Source organism: Echinops telfairi, unplaced genomic scaffold, assembly GCF_000313985.2.
Source record: "Echinops telfairi isolate 266 unplaced genomic scaffold, ASM31398v2 ScPeMD7_7475;HRSCAF=8513, whole genome shotgun sequence".
In the NCBI taxonomy this organism is placed as follows: Eukaryota; Metazoa; Chordata; class Mammalia; order Afrosoricida; family Tenrecidae; genus Echinops; species Echinops telfairi.
Window position 1 is genome coordinate 12,496,123 of NW_022111379.1, and position 20,946 is coordinate 12,517,068.

Genomic DNA, 20,946 nt, shown 5'->3' on the forward strand with positions numbered 1-20,946 from the left:
TTACAACACACAGCACACACCACACACATACCCCTCCACATCACACACATACAGACAACACACACACACCACGCACACACACACATATACAACATGCATACATATACATATACACATACACACACCACACACAATACATACCACACACATCACCTACATATACCACACACATCACACATGTACACCACACTCATTGCTTAGGAACTGCCTCTGATTCATGGTGGCCCTGTGTATGTCAAAGTACAACTCTCTCCAGAGGGTTTTCAATGGCTGATTTGGGGAGATCACCAGGCCTTTCTTCGGAGGCACCTCTGGGTAGATTTGAACTTTCTGTTTGTAGTCAAGGGTGTTAACCGTTTACTCCACCCAGGGACTCTGACCACTCTCAAGTCCTTTGCATAAGGGATTTAGAACTATCATTCATGAGTTTTATTTTATTACAGGTGGTGTAGTAGTTACGTGCTGAGCTGCAAACCGCAAGGTCAGCAGTTCAAAATCACCAGCCACTGCATGGGAGAAAGCTGAGGTTTTTCTACTCCCATAAGGAGTTGCAGTCTCGAAAACTGAGGGGGCAGTTCTGCTCTGTCCTGTAGGGTCTCCATGAGTTGTATTCGTCTCCATGGCAGTGAGTTGGTTTTTTGGTTCAATGTGTGGGGAAGGGCAGGGAGAGAGAAAGGAATGCGGTGGCCTTGGTTGCTGGTTGGTGGGTGTTTGGTTGCTCCTGAGCTGAGCCTTGGATGCAAGTAGTTTGCATGGGAGGCACCCCAGGAAGCACAGTGAGGCGGCGGGGAAGACAAGACAGGGTGGGTGGGAAGCCATTGTCGTTGGGGGCCAAAGAGCAGGTCGACGCTGTGGGATGTTCTAGGAACCACGTGGAACAAGCACAGAATCATCACACTGTGGATGTGTGCTCCACCCTCTACAGCTAAAGGCAGCCCCCTCCCCGGCCCCCCCTCCCTCAGAGCATCTCCGTCCTTGGGCTGGTGGCAGCTTGCTGAGAAGAGGCCCCGTGTCCTGCTGAGAAGCTGGGAGGTACAGGCTCTTGGAGAGGGAAGCTGCCCTGGACTGGAGATTGGCTGCCCCACCTGGGAATACCGCAGGCCAGCTGGGCAGCCAGGGCAAGGGCTCCCATCCTCTTCTGTAAAGAAGCAAGGGTGGGTAGCTTCTAGGAGTGTAGAGAGGCCCATGAGGAAGATGATGGCTCCCAGGGCACTACATCATCTACCCTGTTTCCCCCAAAATAAGACGGTGTCTTATATTAATTTTTGCTCCCAAAGATGCGCTAGGTCTTATTTTCAGGGGATGTCTTATTTCTCCATGAAGAAGAATACGGTACACATTTATTGTTTTATTAAAGAGACCTCGCACTTCCTGTCTGCTCCGGCTGCACTGCGGCCAACAGTGAGCTGCGCAGCGGCACCCACCGCTACGGTCCAGAGTCCAGAGTTATGGTAGCTTTGGGGGGGTGTCTTATTTTCAGGGGGATGCCTTATATTTCAGTGAGAGGCAAAACTGTAAGTAGGTCTTATTTTCGGGGGATGTCTTACTTTCGGGGAAACAGGGTAGGAGGGTGGCTAGAACCACAGGGTTTTGTTTTTGTAACAGGCAAAGCAAGGACCATTAAAGTCAGGAGTCTTCCACGACTGCTTTGAACAAGTAACACTTGTAAGGACAGTTTCATAATAACAACCGAGTTTGCGTGGCAACCTGTCCTCACACACGTTTTTGTCCTAGGCAGGAGAAGCCGCTTCCTACTCCTGAGAGTGCTCGGCTGTCAGCACTTAGCGAATCTCCTACTTTGAGCAGATTTTATTTTTTAAATCATTGTATTGGGGGCTCACACAACTCATCACAATCCATACATACATTAGTTGTGTAAAGCACATTTGTACATTCGTTACCCTCATCATTCTCAAAACATTTGCTCTCCACGGAAGCCCCTGGCATCAGCTCCTCATTTCCTCCCTCCCTCTCTGCTCCCCCATCCCTCATCAACCCTTGATAATTTATAAATTATTATTTTGAGATTTTTCTATTTCCTACACAGCCTGCTGTCTCACCCTCTGTGGCTGCACAGGGACATGGGCCCTCTCCTTGCTTTTCTAAGCCCCAGAGTCCATCTCCCTAGGTACATTCCCCAGGGATCCCATCACTGGGACGCCACCCATTAGCACTGAGAGAGAAGGGCTGGCTGGAAACGCTGCAGGTTTACATTGTAAGAAGGAGAGAATTGCTAACACCTGGAAGGTGAGCTACTTCTTGCTGCAAAGGAGCCCTGATGGTGTCTGTAGTGGTGACCAATTGGTCCCAACCCTAAGGTCAGTAGTGTGAAACATCAGCTGCTCTGTGGGAGAAAGACTTCTTCTTCCAGTGTGTCAGAAACCCACAGGGGCAGTTCTACCTTGTCCTATCGGGTCGCTATGAGTCGGCATCTACTCGATGGCCTGGAGTTTGAGGTTTTCAGGGTGTGGGCCTCAGACCAACAGTACCTGGACGCTTGCTATTTTGGGGTGTCACTGAGCCATTTTGGCCCAAAGCGACCCCGCAGCAGGGTAGAGCTGCGCCCCAGGGGTTCCCTGGCAGCTGGGTGAGTGAGCACACCGGGCTAGCTCCAAGGCCAGCCAAGTGCTCCACTGTCTGTGCTCCCAGGGCTCTGTGGGAGCTTGATGGAGATGCAGAGCCTGAATCTGCATGGGGAGAGTCGTGGGCACAGTCCAGTGTGAGAAGCATCCCCAAATCTTCAAATTCACTGCCACCGAATTTGGCAGCGACCTTGTAGGACAGGGTAGAACTGCCCGTGTGGGCTTCTGAGACTGTGACTTTTTTTTTCTTTTAAGCAAAAGGGAAGAAATTTATTGGGGCCCATACGGGAAACCCTAGAGGGGCCCAGCATCACCTACTGTGTTGGCATGCCCAGCAAAGGGTCACCCCATTCACTGTACCCCCATGTCCCAGAGGGACTCCCCTAGAGCCGAGCCCCAAAGCCCCAGGACTGGCTGGGGGGGGGGGGGGGGGAAACGAGAGACTGTGACTCTTTACAGAAGTAGAAATCCCCATCTTTCTCCCGAGGAGCGGCTGGTGATTTCGAACTGCTGGCCTTGCTGTTAGCAGCTCAGAAGAAAGGCCCGGTGAAACATGCCACTGACACCCCACGGAACGCAGTTCTAGACTGATTGACAACCCCACAAAGCACAGTTCTAGGCTGATTGACATCCCCAGAGAATGCAGCGCTGGTGTGGCACATGACGTCACCATGAGTTGGAATTGGTATCATGGTCACTGGCGGCTCCAGTGGGCCGAACACAATAAACGTGAGAGTGCTGGTCGCCCGCAGCCTGGCTGAGCTGGCATGCCTCTGGGCTTGCTCTCCTAAAGGCCTCCTCACCCCCTTGGCATGTGTGAGCCTCCTGCTGTTTCGCACAGGAAGGACCCAAGCAAGACCTAGTATCCACTGGGCCCTGACCACACAGCAAGTGCTATGTCCAGACCTGACCTCTTCAGCAGCTAACACTCCCAGGAATCCTGCTGTCTTAGTTACCTGTGGACATTGTAAGGGGAAGGCCATCATGCGGGCCTTTTAAATTTACCATCTCAGGGTTCTGGAGGCTTGGAGTCAGAAATCAGGCCAGGCTAGTCTGACTGGTTCTCTCTCTTTTTCCCTCTCTCCCTCTCTCTCCTTCCCTCCCTCTCGATATATCTCCTGATCACTCTTGACCACTGTGTGTGCATGTTTTCCCTTCTTACAAGACATTACCCAGAATGGATTAGGTTTAGGACCCACCTCTCTCTGGTCTGACTTCATTAACATAACAAACATCCTATTTTCAATCTGGGTCATTTTCTCAGATACAGAGGTTAGGATCTTAATGTATTTGGCGGGGGTTGGGGTGGGGCACAATTCAATCTAAAACACCCGTACCATGGCTTTTCCTTAAATCCCCATTTTACTGAGGGCTTGGCCACACAGGGCAGTGCCACACTCCATACCCAGATCTTTCTGACCTTCCCCTCCCAGCCCCTTACCCTGTGCTGGGCATACAGCGGACATATTGGGTGGTTGACATTCCTATCTAGTTGTAGAAACAGAGACTTTCTCTGCTTTCAGAGTGGGCCAAGCTTCTCATCATCAGTACGCTCACCCTCCCTGCTGATCAACGGGTCACTGTAAACAGCACAGAACTATCAAAGGGGATGGGGAGAGGCAACAAAAGAAAAAGGCTCTTTGAAGTTAGGCTGTCAGAAAGAACTCCAGGAGGCTGCGGGGAGAGTCCCATGTGCGAGAGCCTGCTGCGGCTTAAGGATGGGAATCAGGTGCTGGTTCTCCTGGGGGACAGACACACCCCCTCCCCAGGCCCTGATGAATTGGGTGGCTGAAGCTACCATATGCCCAACTCCAGAGCCTCTGCTGAATCCTGACCCACAAGCTCAACAGGCACGTGTGGGGTGAGGTCTAGATGGGGAAGGGCCGAAGGTGGACACAGGGCTCTGGACATTTCCCCCTGCCCAGAGGGCCGGTGGGGGGTGGGGGTGGGGTGATGCGGCGGGGAGGGACGTCTGCGATAGCCCTTTCTGAAGGCCAGCCAGGTTTCTGTCAACCTCATGCCCGAAAACGAGGCCTGAGAAGACCCAGAAGTGAGAGCAAATTGGTATGAAGGCAACTGGTTCCTGTTAATGAAGAGCTAATTAGCCTGATTTCCAGGTGCCCTGCAGGACCTCACTGCCGCACCCACTGAGCTGGGTGGGCCCCTCACTGTCCTTTGGGCAGGGCCAGCTTGGGCAGTGTGGGATTTGGGGGGTGGGGGAGGGGTGAGAGGGGTTTTCAAATCAGCTCACTAAACAGGGGGTTTCAAATAGGATGTCCTATTAATATTGCTAATGTTTCTGAACAGCTGGGTCTCTTAGGGGCTCTGCACTGTCATGGGGGCAGGCAGGGGACAATGAGACGTTCCCAGGTAAGGAGCCAGCCTCGAACTTAGGCTCACCGCTCCAGCCTGTGGCCTGTGGGGTGGGTAACTGCACCGGGAGTGGCTGACTTGGGGAGGGGAGGAGGGAAGACCCCATGTTGGGCACCTGTAACCGGCCCCTCTGTCTGCCTACAGGTGATCGAGGACTGGAAGTACGTGGCCATGGTGGTCGACCGGCTGTTTCTATGGGTGTTTGTGTTCATGTGCGTGCTGGGCACCTTGGGGCTCTTCCTGCCCCCCCTCTTCCAGACCCACATGCCCATCGGAGGGCCCTAGGCTGCCAGTGTGTCCACAGGCCCCCTGGGGTGCAGTGAGAGGGTGTCGACGGCCAGCCAGGCAGTGGCTCTTTCCTTCTGGATCATCGCTGATGAGATCCTAAATGAATCCACGGCCATTGGCTACTGGCCCCATCAAACTGACCGTGACTGTGGGAGGGGTCAGGACTGTCCTCTCAGAAGGCCTTGGAGGGCCCCCAGGAAGTTCTGGCCGAGGAAGGGGGCTTCAGACTATTTCATCAAGCCTGCCTTCTCTGCTCTAGGCTCTGGGGAAAAAAATGAACTTAAGGGCCACAACTACTAAATGCTGGACTTCTTGTCCACACCCCAGTTGACCTCTCCATCCGCCCCTCCCTCCACCTGACTTCAGCCAGGCTGGCCTTCCACTCAAAATACTCCAGAACCCACCCCCCAAACCCCCAAACTCAGAGCATCTGCTGTATCTTCTACCCTGCAGCTCTTCCCACAGCTTTGTTACCCTGGGCTCTGCTCTAAAGCGCCTTCTCCCAGAGAACTTTCCTGAGTCAGGCAGCCACCCCTCGACTCCCTCCCTCACTCCCCAGAAGCTCTGGCTCCATGGCATGTGGGTGGTGTCTCACTCTCTAGACCTCTGAGTCAGTGAGAGCAGGGGCCTGGGCCCTCTTGTTCACAGTGGGACCCCCAGACCCCAGGATGGAGTAGCGGCTCTGATGAATGGATGCTGATGAAGGATGGCTCCTGTTCATCCTTGCCGCTCAGATATCTTCTCTGAGCAGCTGTCCCTGGGTTGAATTGTGTCCCCCCAAAAGATAGATTTAAGTCCTCATCCCTAGAACCTCTGATGCAAAAAGTCAAACTCACTGTCACCGAGTCAATTCTAACCCACAGAGATCCTGTAGGGCAGGGTAGAACTGCCTCTCTGGGTTTCCAGGACTGTAATTTTTCACAGGAGTAGAAATCATTCTCCTCCCTTGAAGCACCTAGTGGTTTTGAACTGCTGACCTTATGGTTAGCATCCCAACTCTTAACCACTATGCCACCAGAGCTCCTTCAGTACCTGAAAGATAACTTTATTGGGAGATAGGTTCTTTGCAGAAGCAATTAGATCACATGAGCTCAGACTGGAGTACGATGGGCCCTAATCTAGCATGATTGATGTTCTTGTAAGACAAGTCAGAGAGGCGGATGCTCAGGGAAGAGGGCCATGGGAACACTGAGATTGGAATGATGCTGCCACAAGCCCAGGAACTGCTGGGACGCTAGAAGCTGGAAGAGATGAGGAATAATCCTTCCCTAAAAGCGCATGGCCCTCCCAATACCCTGAATTTGGACTTCTCCGCAATCATGAGAGAATAAATGGTTTGACGAAGTTGTCGTGCTTTGTGATGGCAGCCCTGGCGAATGAATCACATGCTTACACAGGGCTTCAAGTCTGTCTTGCTCATAGATGATCGGACTTGATAACTCCTCCGTGGCTCATCCCTCCAGATCTTTCCCACAGTGCCTGACACATACCAGGCACTCAAAATATTTATGGAACCGAGGACGTTAAAAAATCTTATCTAAAAAAAAAAAAAAAATCCTATTTGAAAAAGTACAAAATAAAATCAACATCTTGTGGGAGAATAGTTGTATGAGTTTTAACACATGCACATATATTCATGTAACAGCAATCAAGTACATTATGCCTCCAAACGTGGCTTAAAATGGAGAAAATATATTTTTCCCTCAGCTTTTACCAATTTGCTACCATGATCCTGGTGGGGGGCCAGCATGCCAGTGGGGTGGCCAGGGTTTCAGAGGTTGCAGGAGACTGCAGGAAGCCAGAGCGGAGAAGCAGGGCACACCCCTTGCTCCATCAAGACGCCTGATTTTGTTTTGTTTTAATTACGGAAAAATCCAAACATACCAAGCAGAGAGACTATTCATCCACCACTCAGCCTCAGCAAGGATCCCTGTGGCCTGGGTTCTCTCCATCAACTCCAGCACCCTTTGAAAGCCAACCAAATATACCACAACTCCTAACCCACCCCCCACCCCCCCACTTTTTTTAAAACAATGAATTCACCAAGTCCCACATAGGGAGCATGGTGGACCTGGTATGAATAGCTGGCTTCTACGACAGCTGTCCAGCCTCCTGGTCCCTCACCTCCTGGCACATTCTTCCTGTAGGAGCCCTGGTGGAGTCGTAGTTACTGTTGCACAGCTATCTGCAAGGTCAGTGGTTTGAATCCCCCAGCTGCTCTGGGAGAGAAAGATGAGGCTTTCTACTCCCATAAGAGAGGGCAGGTCTACCCTGCCCCATAGGGAGACTAAGGGTCTGAGTCGACTCGAAGGAGTGAGTTTTTTAGATTATTCATAATCTAATAAACCTGTTCAGACTGGTCTAGCACAAAGCAGTTTGTGGGATTCAAAGATCAGAGGGGCGTAGTGATGAGGCCACTTGACAGAGAGCTGGAAACCCCTAGCCCCTTGTTGCCAGCGCAACATCCTCTTCCACTCCACCTACTCCTAAAATTCTGCAAGTTCCGCTAGGGTCCTGCAGGTCCTCCTCCGGGGGTAGCATCCGCGCAAGGGTGGTGGGCAAAGGGGGCGGTCCTCGCAGCAGAAGGTGGGGCTCGGAGCGCGGTGATTGGCTGGTAGCGGAGGCAGCGCCCCAGCGCGCACCGGGTCCGCGCGTCCCCGCCCCGCGCGCTGCTGGGCGTCGCTGTCGCTCGGCTGTGGGAGCCAGGAAGGAGCGAGGCTGTCTCCCCGACGGCTGCGCCCGCGCCGGCACCCGAACCCTGTCATTCGGATCCGCTGGGCCCGTGGAGCCCCACGCCGCCGCCCGCCCAGCCGCGCGGAGTCTACGCCCGCCTGGCCGACAAGCCATGGGTACCTGGGGGCTCTCCCAGCTGCGGGCACCGCTGCTCCTGCTGTTGTTGCTGCTGCCAGGTTCGTGCGCTGCACGCCAGTGTGGGGGGCCCGGCGCCCCAGTTGGGGGAGGCTTCCGAGGGGATCTGCCGGCGCAGAGAAGCTCAGAGAAAGGGGCAACGGCGAGGGTAGCACCCGGACGCCGTTGCCTGGGGACTCGGACTCAACACAGTGAGCTGGGTAGGGGGGTGCCATTTCCCTTAAGGCTCACCCCTTTCCGGAGAGGTCTTTGGGCGCGTTCCCGGGAGGCGTGGGGAAGTCTCAGGACTGTGGGCTCAAATCCACCCTGACTCGAAGCCCTGGTTCCATTCTGTGCATCCTCCGTGCCTTCTCGTGTTAGTTACAAGTGAGGAAATGGAGTCCAGAGAGGGCTACGCAAGACTTGCCCAAGATGTGTGTGTGTGTGGCGCGGAAGGCACATTTAGGGGCTGGGGCCAGACTGGCGCAGCAGCCTCACCTCCCCACGCTCCTGGCAGCGTTTCGCTGAGACCCTAAACCAAGCTGAGTCTAGCAAGTCTCCCTGCCCCCTGCTTTGGTCTCTAGAGGGAAGCCTGTTAGGCCCTCCAAGGAGGGGGAACCCCGCCCAGACTCGCCCCGATCCTTAGGGTGGCATGGAGGGTGTGGGGTGCCGCCTAGTCTGTGACTGTGATACATGGGACTAGCTTCACGGCGGGGCTGCAAGGGGTTCCCTGCCGGCACAGCGCCCACAGGCTCTCGGGAGATGCTTCGAGGCTAGGTACAGTACACGCTGTGTGTCTGCTCCTAGTGCAGAGGTCGTCACTGTTCAGGGTCTGGTCCTTTCCACAGAGCTGTGGCTGCTCCTTTCCTTCTGGGGAGAAGCAGGGTGGGCAGGATCCATTCCGCAGCCAGGCGAGGGGAGGTGGGACTTCTCCCAAGATTCCTCTCATTAGCTCCCTGGTTGTCTCCAGATCTGTAAATGGGAGCAGGCAGCTGATGCAGGGGGACCACATCTGTGCTGGGTGTGGCTTGTGGACAGAGGCAATCCCTTAGGGCTCAGCAAGCCAAGGGTGTGAAGACAGGAACCATGGGCCACACCTAGAATTCATGGAAGCCCAGTGGGCACCATGGCCTCCAAAGGGACCAGTGGCCATGCGTGGGGTGAAGGGTCCCTCTGACCTGGACTGTAGTCTCCTACTGGTTGAGGACAGAACACCAGGCCCTGGGTGGCCCTGCCAGGAGTCACTGCCCATCAGGGAAGCAGTGACCGGTTGAAGCTAGGCAGACTGTATTTGTATCATACCCCTCCCTTCCCTGTAGTAACAATGAGGGGATCGCGGCCATTAGGCCAATTCCTACTCATGGTGGTGGTGGTGATGGCGACCCTGTGTACAACCGGTCCTGCACCATGCTGGCAACTGTTCTTCCATCTTGTCGGGGGCTTCCTCCTTTCCACTGCCCCTCCACTTTACCAAGTGTGATATCCTTGGCCGAGGACTGGTCCAAAGTGCATGAGACAAAGGCTCAACACCCTTGCCTCTGAGGAGCATCCTGGCTGTACTTCCTCCAGGACAGGATTGCTTGTTCTTTTGGCAGTCCGAGGGGCTTTCCAATGTTCTTCACCAGCATCGGAATTCAAATGCATCGATTCTTCATCAGTCTTTCCCAGTCAGTGCCCAACTTTCACATGCCGATGAGGCCACTGAAAATACCATGGCTTGCGTCAGGGTGTACCGCAGTCCTCAAAGTAACAAACTTGCTGTTCAACTCTTTAAAGAGGTCTTGTGCAGCGGACTTACCCAAGGCAATGGTCGTTGGATCTCTTGAGCTTCCACGCGCACTGATTGTGCATAAAACAGGTGAAATCCTTGCTAACGTCAGTCTTCTCTATGTATCATGATGGTTACCTGTTGGTGCAGTTGTGAGAATTTTATTCTTCTTTACATTGAGTTGTAATCCATACTGAAAGCTACAATCCTTGATCTGCATCAGCAAGTGCCTTCAGCCCTCCTCACTTTCAGCAAGCAAGGGTGTGTCATCTGCATATTGCGGGTTGTTAATAAGCCTCCTCTGATCCTGATGCTGCATTCTTCTTATATTTGAACTTATTTGCTCAGCAGACAAACTGAATAAGTATGGTGAGAGGATGCAACCCTGACACACGCCTTTCCTGATTTGAAACCATCTAGTGTTCCCTTGTTTTGCAACTGCCTCTGGGTCCGTGTACAGGGTCTGCATGAGCACAATGAAGTGTTCTGGAATTCCTATTCTTCTCAAGGCTGTCCAGTTTGTCATGGTCTACACCAGGGGTCCTCTAACCTTTTAAACAGGGCGCCAGTTCGCTGTCCCTCAGACCCGTTGGAGGGCCGGACTATAGTTTAAAAAAAAACTAACTATGAACAAATTCCTATGTACACTGCACATAGCTTATTTTGAAGTAAAAAAACAAACGGGGCAAAAACACCCGGCGGGCTGAATAAATGTCCTCAGTGGGCTGCATGTGGCCCGTGGGCCGTAGTTTGAGGACCCCGGGTCTACACAGTCAAATGCCTTTGCATTGCGACTCCTTGTGACTCTATCTACAGTTTCCAAGGCGGTCGTTCTTTAGGAGAGCCGATGGCCTCATCTATCTCCTGTGCAGTGGCTGCTGAGTTTGAACTGCAGTCCTTGCAGTTGGCAGTCCAGCTCTTACCTGTTACTGTGTGTCAGGGACCCAGCTAAACACGTGACTTATTCCATCGGACCCTCATAACAACCCCATGAAGAGGTGCATTTCTCATCTGTACAGATAAAGAAACTAAGGGTCAGAGAGGTTAGGCGACTTGACCAAAAGTGATTTACACCAGATCTCATAGTGATTCAGAGCCCGGCTTCTAACCTCTGTACTTCTCACTGTGTGTGCGACCTGATGGAGCGTAGTGGCCCTCTTTTATCTCCAGAAGGTAGGATTAGCCTGAAAGGCAGGGGTTCCACAGAGCACCCCTCGCTGGTCAAGGGAGGGCAGGTTAGCGGTCTGTGTGTCTGTGGTGGGGTGGGCGGCGATTTCCCCAGGGTCTCATGGGGCTGCTTCTCACAGTGGCCAGCGCCTCGGAGGCTGAGCACCGTCTGTTTGAGAGGCTGTTTGAAGACTACAATGAGATCATCCGGCCCGTGGCCAACGTGTCCGACCCGGTCATCATCCAATTTGAAGTGTCCATGTCTCAGCTGGTGAAGGTGGTAAGTGCTGCAGCCATGGTTGTGGGGCTTGGGGCTGCTGGAAGAATCTCTCTCGGGGCCAGCCCTGCTTTGGGGATTGACCCCATTACCTGCTTTGCTCTTTCTAGGATGAAGTCAATCAGATCATGGAGACCAACCTGTGGCTGAAACAAGTGAGTGAAACTGGGCCCAGGCACTGCTGCCCCCTGGTGGTATCTGCTATATTGGCGGCTTGTGAACTAAGAAGGCCCCATGATCCAGCTCCAGGTCTGCGGGCACTGAGCTGAGGCCAGTGACGGGCCCCTCTGTCTTTCTGGGCTGGGAAGCACTGCAGGCCCTGGCACCTCAAGTCATAGACAGACTGACTGACAGACTGCAGCCTGGAGGGAGGGGCCTTGCTCCCTGGGACACACAATGGGGCTAATCCAGGCCTGTACCACGACCCTGCTCCAGACCTAGGCAGGGGACCACCTTCTTCTGACCCTTAAGTTAAAATTGGATATGGTTGGTGGGGTGGAGATGCGGCAGAAGGGTTTTTTCTGGTCAGTGTGAGACCACAGAAACTGACTTCTCTGTGCCCTCCCAGGGAGACGTTGTCCAGACATGCAGAGAGAGCAAGAATAACCCATTGGCTTTGCCAGCTGAGTGCATGGTTCTGTAGGCTGAAAGCAGGTGGGCATGGTGCCCGCCCAGGAGTCTGTTGCTCTTGTGCCCGCCATGCCCCCAGCCTCACCTCTTCCCCTTCAGGGGCTCATGGCTCAGACCCCCAGGCTCCACTCCCAAGCCCTTCCTGAGCCCCGAGGGGATCATGGCTCTGTCCTCAGAACCCTTTGGAAGCCAACCCCATGGGCCACATGATTGAAGAGCGCCTCTTGTTGGGGCTTGCTGGGGAACTTGTCCCAAGAAGCTGTGTCAGGGGGGCTCAGGCATAGAGGAGGCCTGGCCCTGCTCCGGAAGTACCTGGAAAAGCATGAACAGTCTGTATCAGGCTGATGAGGCCCCAGAAAGGGGCTAGACTTGTCTACTACCAGAGGCAATGAAAAGACCTGCAAGCCCAGGGCTCTGGCTCCCCCCGCCCCCTCTCTCATTGCACCCACATGAGAATTTGGCCCAGTGTGGTCTGCGACACAGAGGTGGCCCAGTGACACACAGCAGGGGTGGGGTGTCACCAAGATGCGCTGGGCCAGAAGCCAGGCTGTGCTGATCCCTCCCCCAGATCTGGAACGACTACAAGCTGAAGTGGAACCCCTCTGACTACGACGGGGCAGAGTTCATGCGTGTCCCTGCGCAGAAGATCTGGAAGCCAGACATCGTGCTGTATAACAAGTAAGGCGGGGCGGCCGTGTCCTCTCGGGGCTGGCAGCTGGGCTCTTGGCTCCCTGCGGCTCACAATCCAGCCTCCCCAAGAAGGCTTGAGTCATTGTTTATTCCTAGGGTGCTTATTGAGCGTCTACTCTGTTCCAGGCACTACAGTGACAGTGGTGAGCCAAACAGATTCCCTCCCTGTTCTCCAGGGGTTGATCCCATCGCAGGGAAGGAATATCCAAGCATGCCCTTACAATGAGAAGGGCGGCACAAGGGGGCACCATGTGTGTGGGTGTGTGCGTGTAGACTCTGTCATCAAGGCCTCCCTAGCATGTGGCCTTCCCTGTAAGTCAGGCCGCAACTGGGCCCCCAGCACACTAGGACCACAAAAGCATTCCTTTCACTCACTAGAGCAGTGGTTTCAAGCTTCCTAATGCCTCGACGCTTTCATACAGTTCCCCAGGTTGTGGTGACCCCACCACACACAACCATAAAATTATTTTCTTCACTACTTCATCACTGTCATTTTGCTACTGTTATGAATCAGCTGACCCCTGTGAAAGGGTCATTGGCCCCTCAAAGGGGTCATGACCCACAGGTTGAGAACCACTGCACTAGATGAATTGGCCCCTGAGCTCACGCCCCGTAACTTTTCATGGGTATTTTACTCTGTGTACCATGTTAGGCTCTGGAAGGTCAAGATCATTTTGTATCTGTGCTTTATCTCAAAACCAATTCGCTGCTCAGCTTAGTTGCGACTCCCGGCAACCCTCCGTGCGTCACGTGTGTCAGAGAAGAGCTGTGCCCGAGAGACTCTTCAAAGGTGCTGAGCTTTTTTCCCCCAGGCGTCAATCACCTACCCTTTCTTCCAAGGCACCTCTGGGTAGACTGCAACTGTCAGCCTTCCGGTTAGCAGCCAAGGGTGTTCGGTATGTTACTCACCAAGCACGGTTCAGCAGAACACAGATGCATACCAGCATGCATCTGAAGGAAGCAGTCTGTGTTTCGTTTTACAATGTCACTGATAGAAGTCCGTATGTTTTAAGATTCGTATGAGTGCTGTGACTAAAACGATTGATTTCACTGTTTGTAGTAACGTGAACGGGAGGAGATGGGGAATTTGGCCAAATCCCGCAGTTCACCTGGCAAAGACAAGAGAGGGTCATTAAGCACTCGCTGTTTGATTTATTCTTTTCCCAAGAACACATGGGATGAGTGAATTGCACGCCTTCCCTGAACTTGGTGTGTGTAGACTGGACGTAAAGAAGGGGACACAAGGGAAACCCAGCCAGCGGACAGACCCCTCCTTCTTCCCAGAGCTGTCCTAGAAATCCCATACCCCTAAGGCTCACAGGGGGCTAGCCTTTTGCGGAGGCTTTCTCTAAATAATAAGAACACCAGAAACACCCCTTTCTCACTTAGACCGAAGCTTCTCCTATTTGGTTTTCTGAAGTTTATTTTTGAGCAAAAGTCCCCCAAAGTGCTCACAGACACAAACTACCCCGAGTTCTCACAAGTTCATCAGGGCAGCCTTAGGGAGGCTCCTTCAAGGTCACCTTGGCCAGGTGCAAAATCCGCTGCTCCCATTTCCTTCCCTGCAACTCCTCACAGTCTGCCTGCCCGGATGATGTGCTCCATCAGGGCTGCCCATGTTTGATCCCAGTCTGAGAATGAAAGGAGTCACTATTAATAAGAATGCCAGGACTATGGGCATAAGCTAGGGCCACCCTGGGTGGACTGGCACACAGGTCACCTGATTTTATAAGTAGATTCTTCTTGGTTGCTTGGCTACTCAGAGGGCTTTTTTTTTCTTCTTTATCTTTCAAGTCTAGAGACTTTTCACACCATAAGGAGCCGTGGTGGCACAATGGATTAAGCATTGGGCTGTGAACCACAAGGTTGGTGGTTCAAAGCCACCAGCCCCTCCTGGAGAGAAAGATGAAGCTGTCTGCTCTCAAGATGTACAGTCTCCGAATCCCTGCGGCGCACTTCTGCTCCGTCCTAAGTGTTGCTATGAGTTGGAATCCAGTCCGCCAGGCGGGAGTGGGTATTTGCCTGACAAACCTTCTCTTATCCCAGGAGAGCTTCTCTTTTTAAAGATTTTTTAATCCCTTGTTCTTTTCCATTGCTTTGATCTTTTTTTCCTGTCTGCAGGAATTCTAGTTTCACATCTCTTGGACCGCCTTGGCCTCTGTTCCTTACAGAGTGTTTCTTTCTCAGATTCTTTGACTCAGAGCAGACTTATGCACAAGAACCAAGCACTGCCTGGTCTCGCACCCTCCTCTCCTGGGCCTGAGCTCCTCGGAGTGCCCCTGTGTCGGTCCATCTCCTGGAGAGTCTCCCTCTTTCTCACTGCCCCCTCCTTTCCCAAGCATGATGTCCTTCTCCAGGGGCTGGCGTCTCCTGACAACATGTCCAAAGGACAGAAGACGAAGCCTCGCCGTGATTCCTTCACCTGCTCCAGACGTGCCCCCGCCCCACCTGCATGGTTACCAGGATGCATTCAAACGCCAGCCCGTGTGGCCACAGTCTGAGAACGGTTGCTTGTGGGCACCCACAGCTTGGGGTTTTGCACCTCCTTTCCTCCCCCTTCCTCCCCTCCCAGCTTCCAGCCCTGTTCGATCTGGAACATTTTCTCTGGGTGGGTCTCTGTCCTTTGCGGCAGGAGTTTGGGTGTGTTTCTGAGGTTTCTGAGAGCCTAGGAGGCCTGGTGACATGGTGGGTTAGCTTTTGGGCTTTTAGGCACAAGGTCAAGTGATTCAAACCCACCAGCCATTCCGAGGCTGTCTGGGACCCCCTATAGAGTCACGATGAGTTGGAATTGATTCACAGCCGTGGATTTGGGGGCTTGCGAGACTAGCCCAACTGATTGGGCCCTCGGCAGACATTCAGTGGATTCTTCAGGCTCCTGTTCTTGCCCACAGATCAGAACCCTTGGGCCTCTCTGTCTTACTGGTTATGTTCAGATTCACGTCCTCCGTACAAAGACTCACTCACTCACTCACTCACTCACCCACTGCCATTGAGTTGATGCTGACTCACAGTGACCCTGTAGGACAGGGTAGAACTGCCCTTGTGAGTTTCCAAGACTGTAACCGTTCATGAGACTAGAAATCCCGGTTTTGAACTTCAGACCTTGTGGATCAGAGCCCAGTGCGTAACCACTACGCCACCAGGGCTGTGCCTTACAGAGTGGGGCTGTTTGTTTTTTGAAGGGTGGCCATGTCTTGGTGATTGCATGTCTGGGGTTCTTGGGATATCAGAAGCTCCCCTCTCTCCCCATAGATGTCCAGTAACTGACCCCACAGGGCCCTGCAGATCCCTGCTGATGTTGGCTGTTTGGCCCTGCATGCCCAGAATGCAGGTCGTGGGCTGCCTTGTAACTGAGCTTGGTGAATGGTGCTGTCAGCAGGCTCTCTTCTTGTGCTAGATGAGCTGTCCTATTTCTGAGGGAATTGGGAGAGGTTTAAAAAATTAAGCACCAGACTCTTTCCCCTCCTGCTCCCCCATTGAAGCTCTTCAGCACCCCCTGGATTAAGTGCTACCTTGACTTTCTTTAACTCATCTCCCAGGCTCCACTGCAAGTGGGTTCGGTCCTCTCCCAGCTCTGCTGCCCCTGCCATCAGCCATTTCTTGGCTCCCTCTTGGGGGAGATCTTCTTTTACCTCTTGCTTATTCATCATCCAACCAACACCCCCGAGTGTCCGCTGAATGCCGGCGCTCTGCCGGAACCCAGCCCTGCACTGGCTCTCCATTCTCTCTCTCCCCTGGGGTAGGTCCGGCTGCTGGCACTGCCTCTCTGCCTTCTGGTCTGAGCAAATGGGTAGTGCCTGAGCAGCGGCTGCCATGATCAGAGTCCCCAGAGGTGAGCAGTGAGCACCAGTGATTGCAGGTCTTGGTTCTGTGTGCTGCTGGGACAGAAATGCCGCAGCCAGGGGGCTTTGAAGGACATGGTCATGGTCCTACAGTGATGCTGGTGGTGCTCTCCCACACCCTGGGATCTCGGGGACCCCTCTGTGCCACTGGTTACCTTCAGAGCCCCTTGCTGAGGCTTCCAGAATGGGCTCGTCTTTCCTTAGAGCATTTCCCTTCATTCCGAGCCTGGGGCTCTGCAGACAGCAGAACTCCACATGCTCTCCCATGGCAACCTTGTGGTCCAGCTCCTCATCCACATCTGCTGCTGCTTGGCCGGGAGCCCTGGTGTTCCTTGATGCCTGGGCTTGTAGCAGTCCGCCCACAGCACCTGTCTCTGTCTCTGCGGGCCGGTGTGTCTGTCCTGTTATTGTTTGTTGTTAGAGTCCATTGAGTCTGTTCCAACCCTTAGCGACCGTATGCACAACAGAAAGAAGCACTGCACCATCCTCACGATGGTTCCCAGGCACATGCCCATTGTTGCAGCCATGGGGTCAATCCATCTCCTGTGTCTATCCTCCCCGCTTGCTTGGATTTATTATTTTTCCTCTTCTGTTCTATTTCTAACTCCAAAGTGATTGGGTTTAGAACCCACCTAGCTGGTCTGACCCATTCTAATTAATTAGATAGGATTGCACGAAGGAAGCTCATTCATGACCTTCTATCACCTGTCAGGTGGTTATGTTCACTACATAGGATTTCATTGTGGAAGGTCCCTTGCTCTACTCAAGGCCCGCTGATTCAATGGCATGTCTCAATCGTAACAGCACAAGGGCCCCGCATTTCCATTGTAACAGCAGCTAGTGTTCCGTCAAACAACCGGTTACCATCGCCTAGCCAAAGGAACACTTCAAGTTCACCATTGTACCATGGTCAGCAGATACAAGGTGGGAGTTACACCATTGAGGAGGGAGCCCGTGATGGGCCCCAGAGGGTTGTTGAGGTTGGGTGAGTCTCCCTCAGCTTTGCCAGCTCATCAGCCCCCTCCCCTCTCTGGGCCTCAGTCTCCCCAGAGGTAAAATGAAGTGGGGCTCAGGATGCTCTCGGTAGCAATCTTGGCTCTCATAGCCACCGTTTCACTAATGGTTCCACACTACCTACCTTGTGGTGAGGGCTTGGGCGGTGTGAGCAGCTGGGCTGAATGACATGTCGCATGCCTCTCCGCCCTTGCAGTGCTGTGGGGGATTTCCAGGTGGATGACAAGACCAAAGCCTTACTCAAGTACACAGGAGAAGTGACGTGGATCCCTCCGGCCATCTTTAAGAGCTCCTGCAAAATCGACGTGACCTACTTCCCGTTTGATTACCAAAACTGCACCATGAAGTTTGGCTCCTGGTCCTATGACAAAGCGAAAATCGAACTGGTCCTGATTGGCTCCTCCATGAATCTCAAGGACTACTGGGAGAGTGGTGAGTGGGCCATCATCTGGGCCCCAGGCTACAAGCACGACATCAAGTACAACTGCTGCGAGGAGATCTACCAGGACATCACGTACTCCCTCTACATCCGGCGCCTGCCCCTCTTCTACACCATCAACCTCATCATCCCCTGCCTGCTCATCTCCTTCCTCACGGTGCTCGTCTTCTACCTGCCCTCCGACTGTGGTGAGAAGGTGACACTCTGCATCTCGGTCCTCCTCTCCTTGACGGTCTTCCTCCTGGTGATCACCGAGACCATCCCGTCCACCTCTCTGGTCATCCCCCTGATCGGCGAGTACCTCCTGTTCACCATGATCTTTGTCACCCTGTCCATTGTCATCACCGTCTTTGTGCTCAATGTGCACTACAGGACCCCCACCATGCACACCATGCCCCTGTGGGTGAAGACCGTCTTCCTCAACTTGCTTCCCAGGGTCATGTTCATGACCAGGCCAGCCGCCAACGAGGAGCACGCTCAGAAACCGAGGCCCCTCTACAGCGCCGAGCTCTCCAACATGAATTGTTTCAGGGGCACTGAGGCCAAGGGCTGCAAGGACGGCTATCCCTGCAGGGACAGGCTGTGCGGCGTCTGCCACCACCGCCGGATCAAGATCTCAAACTTCAGCGCCAACCTCACGAGAAGCTCCAGCTCCGAGTCTGTCGAGGCCACGCTCTCCCTCTCTTCTTTGTCGCCAGAAATCAAAGAAGCGGTTGAAAGTGTTAAATATATTGCTGAAAATATGAAGGCACAAAACGAAGCCAAGGAGGTAAGGGTGTGTGTAGTATTGTCAGAGCAGCCATTCATTCATTAGATAGACCTCTGTTGAGTGGTTTCTTGTGGGGCAAGGCTACCGGCGTGGGGAGGGTCTAGCTAGGTTCAGAACTGGCTCCTTTTATCTCCAACCGCATGCCCTTGAATGTGTTGCCTCCCCTCTCTGGGCTTGTTTCTCATCTGTCAAATGGGGTGATAAAGCTCATGTACACAGTCCCCCAAAGTCAGCCGCTGGGCTGGCAGAAATCTGGGCCACTCACACAATCAATGCCAGGGACAGTGAATTAGGGGCTAGCCTGGAAAAGGGTATGAGGCCAGATCTCCAGCCAGGACTGAGCTGAGCTTACATTTCTTTTGCAGCTTACATTTTTACTTCTTCTTTCCCAGGTGGTTCCCCCCCACTGTGTTGAGCTATAATTTAGAGTAAACGGCACACCTCAGCAGGTGTTTACATATGTGTCATACCCGTGTAAACATTGTCCAGATAAAGGAACAAATTCATGTCCCTTCCCAGAGTCTCCTCCCTCCTTTGTAGCTGCTATCCCTGTCTTCGTTCACCTTGATTAGCTTTGCCTACTCTGGGATGTCACATACGTGAAATAAATGTCCTAGCATGGATTCTTCCAGGCCTAATGTCTTCCATTCATCATAGGGGCTTTGAGGTTTATCTTCTTGTAGTCATTTCTTTTTCATTGGTGTGTTAATATTCCACAGTCTGACCGTCCCAGCACCTGCTTGTTTAGCCTATAGCTGTAGGGCATCTAGTTCTTTCCAGTTTGGGGTATTCTGAATTAAGTTGCTAGAAGCAGTTTTACACACATCACGTTTGCACTCACATCCTCAAAGTGATGTCTCGTGGCTCTGTCTGTGGGAGTACCACTGCTCACTCACTGGGAGGATGCATCTTTAACTTTAGCAGGTACCACAGTTTTCCCAAGTGCGACGCCAGCTGACCCTCCCAGCTTGAGAGGCCCAGTTGCTCCCCACTGTTGGCCACATGTGCCATAGTTCTCACTGCTGTTGGACTGGGCATTTCCCTGCTGAGCAATCATGCTGAGCTCTTTTTCAGATGCTTATTGGACACATTCTCCCTTCTTTGATGAGTTTTTTGGTCCATTTTTCAGTTGGATGGACTTATTTCTATTGTCAGCATATGCTGAGAAGAATGGGAAGTAATGTAATGGAGAGAGTTTGACCCTCATGTTGTGGGTCTGACTGTGGCATGATCCTCTGTTCAACCCACCCCCTACCCAGTTACCAGCATCACATCCAATGCTTTTATAAGCAGCTCTGCTCCAACTTTAATTGGCTCTGCCTTAAGTTGATTATTAGCAAAGAGCTAATTAGTGAGATCATTTCAGCTCCTGGAATTATTGCGCTGGAAATAATTAACATTGGTAGCAAAATGTCAAGAAGCCTCTTCAGACAGCTTGGAATGGCACACACTAGTAGAGGTGGCAGTGGCGGCAGTAGTCCTCCTCTCCCCACTGCCACGCATCTGAGCAACTGAGCATGTCATGACAACACGACACCTCCAGCCGATCCCAGGCATACAGCCCCAATGCCAGGCCCTCTTTTGCCTGCAGCTGCAGTGGTTTTCCTGACATACAACTTTTGCAGGACCAAAAAAAAGGTAGCTGCAGAGCTTGCTTAAGTTCAAAGACTTCATGGGATTTGGGTCCTTGGTTTGGAGATTTAGGGACTTGGTTTTGTGGGACATCCAATTAGTTGACCTAATAACGTGCTCAGTGCTTCTGTTCTAGCTCCTAGCTCACTGCATAGTGCCTTGGGTCTTCCAAGCTTACGAGAGCCCCTGGAGCATCAGAGAGGTAGGAATGTCAGAAACAGGATACAGGATGTGTGACAAATTAACTCCAGGAAGAACTGCCTCCTTTGCCAGGAGACCAAATGAACTGGATGGTGCCCGGCTACCATCACTGAACGTTTTGATCAAAGACTCCATAGAAAAATCCCGATCAAAGGGAGGAGATGCTGAACAGAATCTCAAATTCTCATGGGTTCCAGAGTTCCTAGAGCTAGAGTGATAGCTAGTCTCAATGGGTACCTGTTTTCTGCTCTTTCCCACAACTGAAGTCTCCTTCACTCAGCAATGATTCCCAGAACACCCATCTCAGGGCTGGGAGAGGAAATACACGGAGGGGATAAAGAGGCAGGGAGAAAAGAGCACAACTCCAAAGTTCTGCTCACCTTCCACCAGCTCCCCCCCAACACACACACACACACACACACACACA

General features: G+C 52.8%; 2 protein-coding genes across 2 annotated transcripts in view; both read left to right on the forward strand.

Annotated features, from left to right (window-relative positions):
* The window catches only part of CHRNB4 (cholinergic receptor nicotinic beta 4 subunit), a 16,506-nt gene extending 10,410 nt beyond the window's left edge, over nt 1-6,096 (forward strand). The window contains exon 6 of the mRNA XM_004700059.4: nt 5,100-6,096. Within this exon, the coding sequence (XP_004700116.2) occupies nt 5,100-5,240 (141 nt within the window). The 3' untranslated portion in view covers nt 5,241-6,096. The remainder of the gene's footprint in view (nt 1-5,099) is intronic.
* Nucleotides 6,097-8,083: 1,987 nt separating this feature from the next.
* The window catches only part of CHRNA3 (cholinergic receptor nicotinic alpha 3 subunit), a 17,894-nt gene continuing 5,031 nt past the window's right edge, over nt 8,084-20,946 (forward strand). Inside the window, exons 1-5 of the mRNA XM_045285835.1 lie at nt 8,084-8,152; nt 11,166-11,305; nt 11,413-11,457; nt 12,501-12,610; nt 17,675-18,686. Of these exons, the coding sequence (XP_045141770.1) occupies nt 8,089-8,152; nt 11,166-11,305; nt 11,413-11,457; nt 12,501-12,610; nt 17,675-18,686 (1,371 nt within the window). The 5' untranslated portion in view covers nt 8,084-8,088. The remainder of the gene's footprint in view (nt 8,153-11,165; nt 11,306-11,412; nt 11,458-12,500; nt 12,611-17,674; nt 18,687-20,946) is intronic.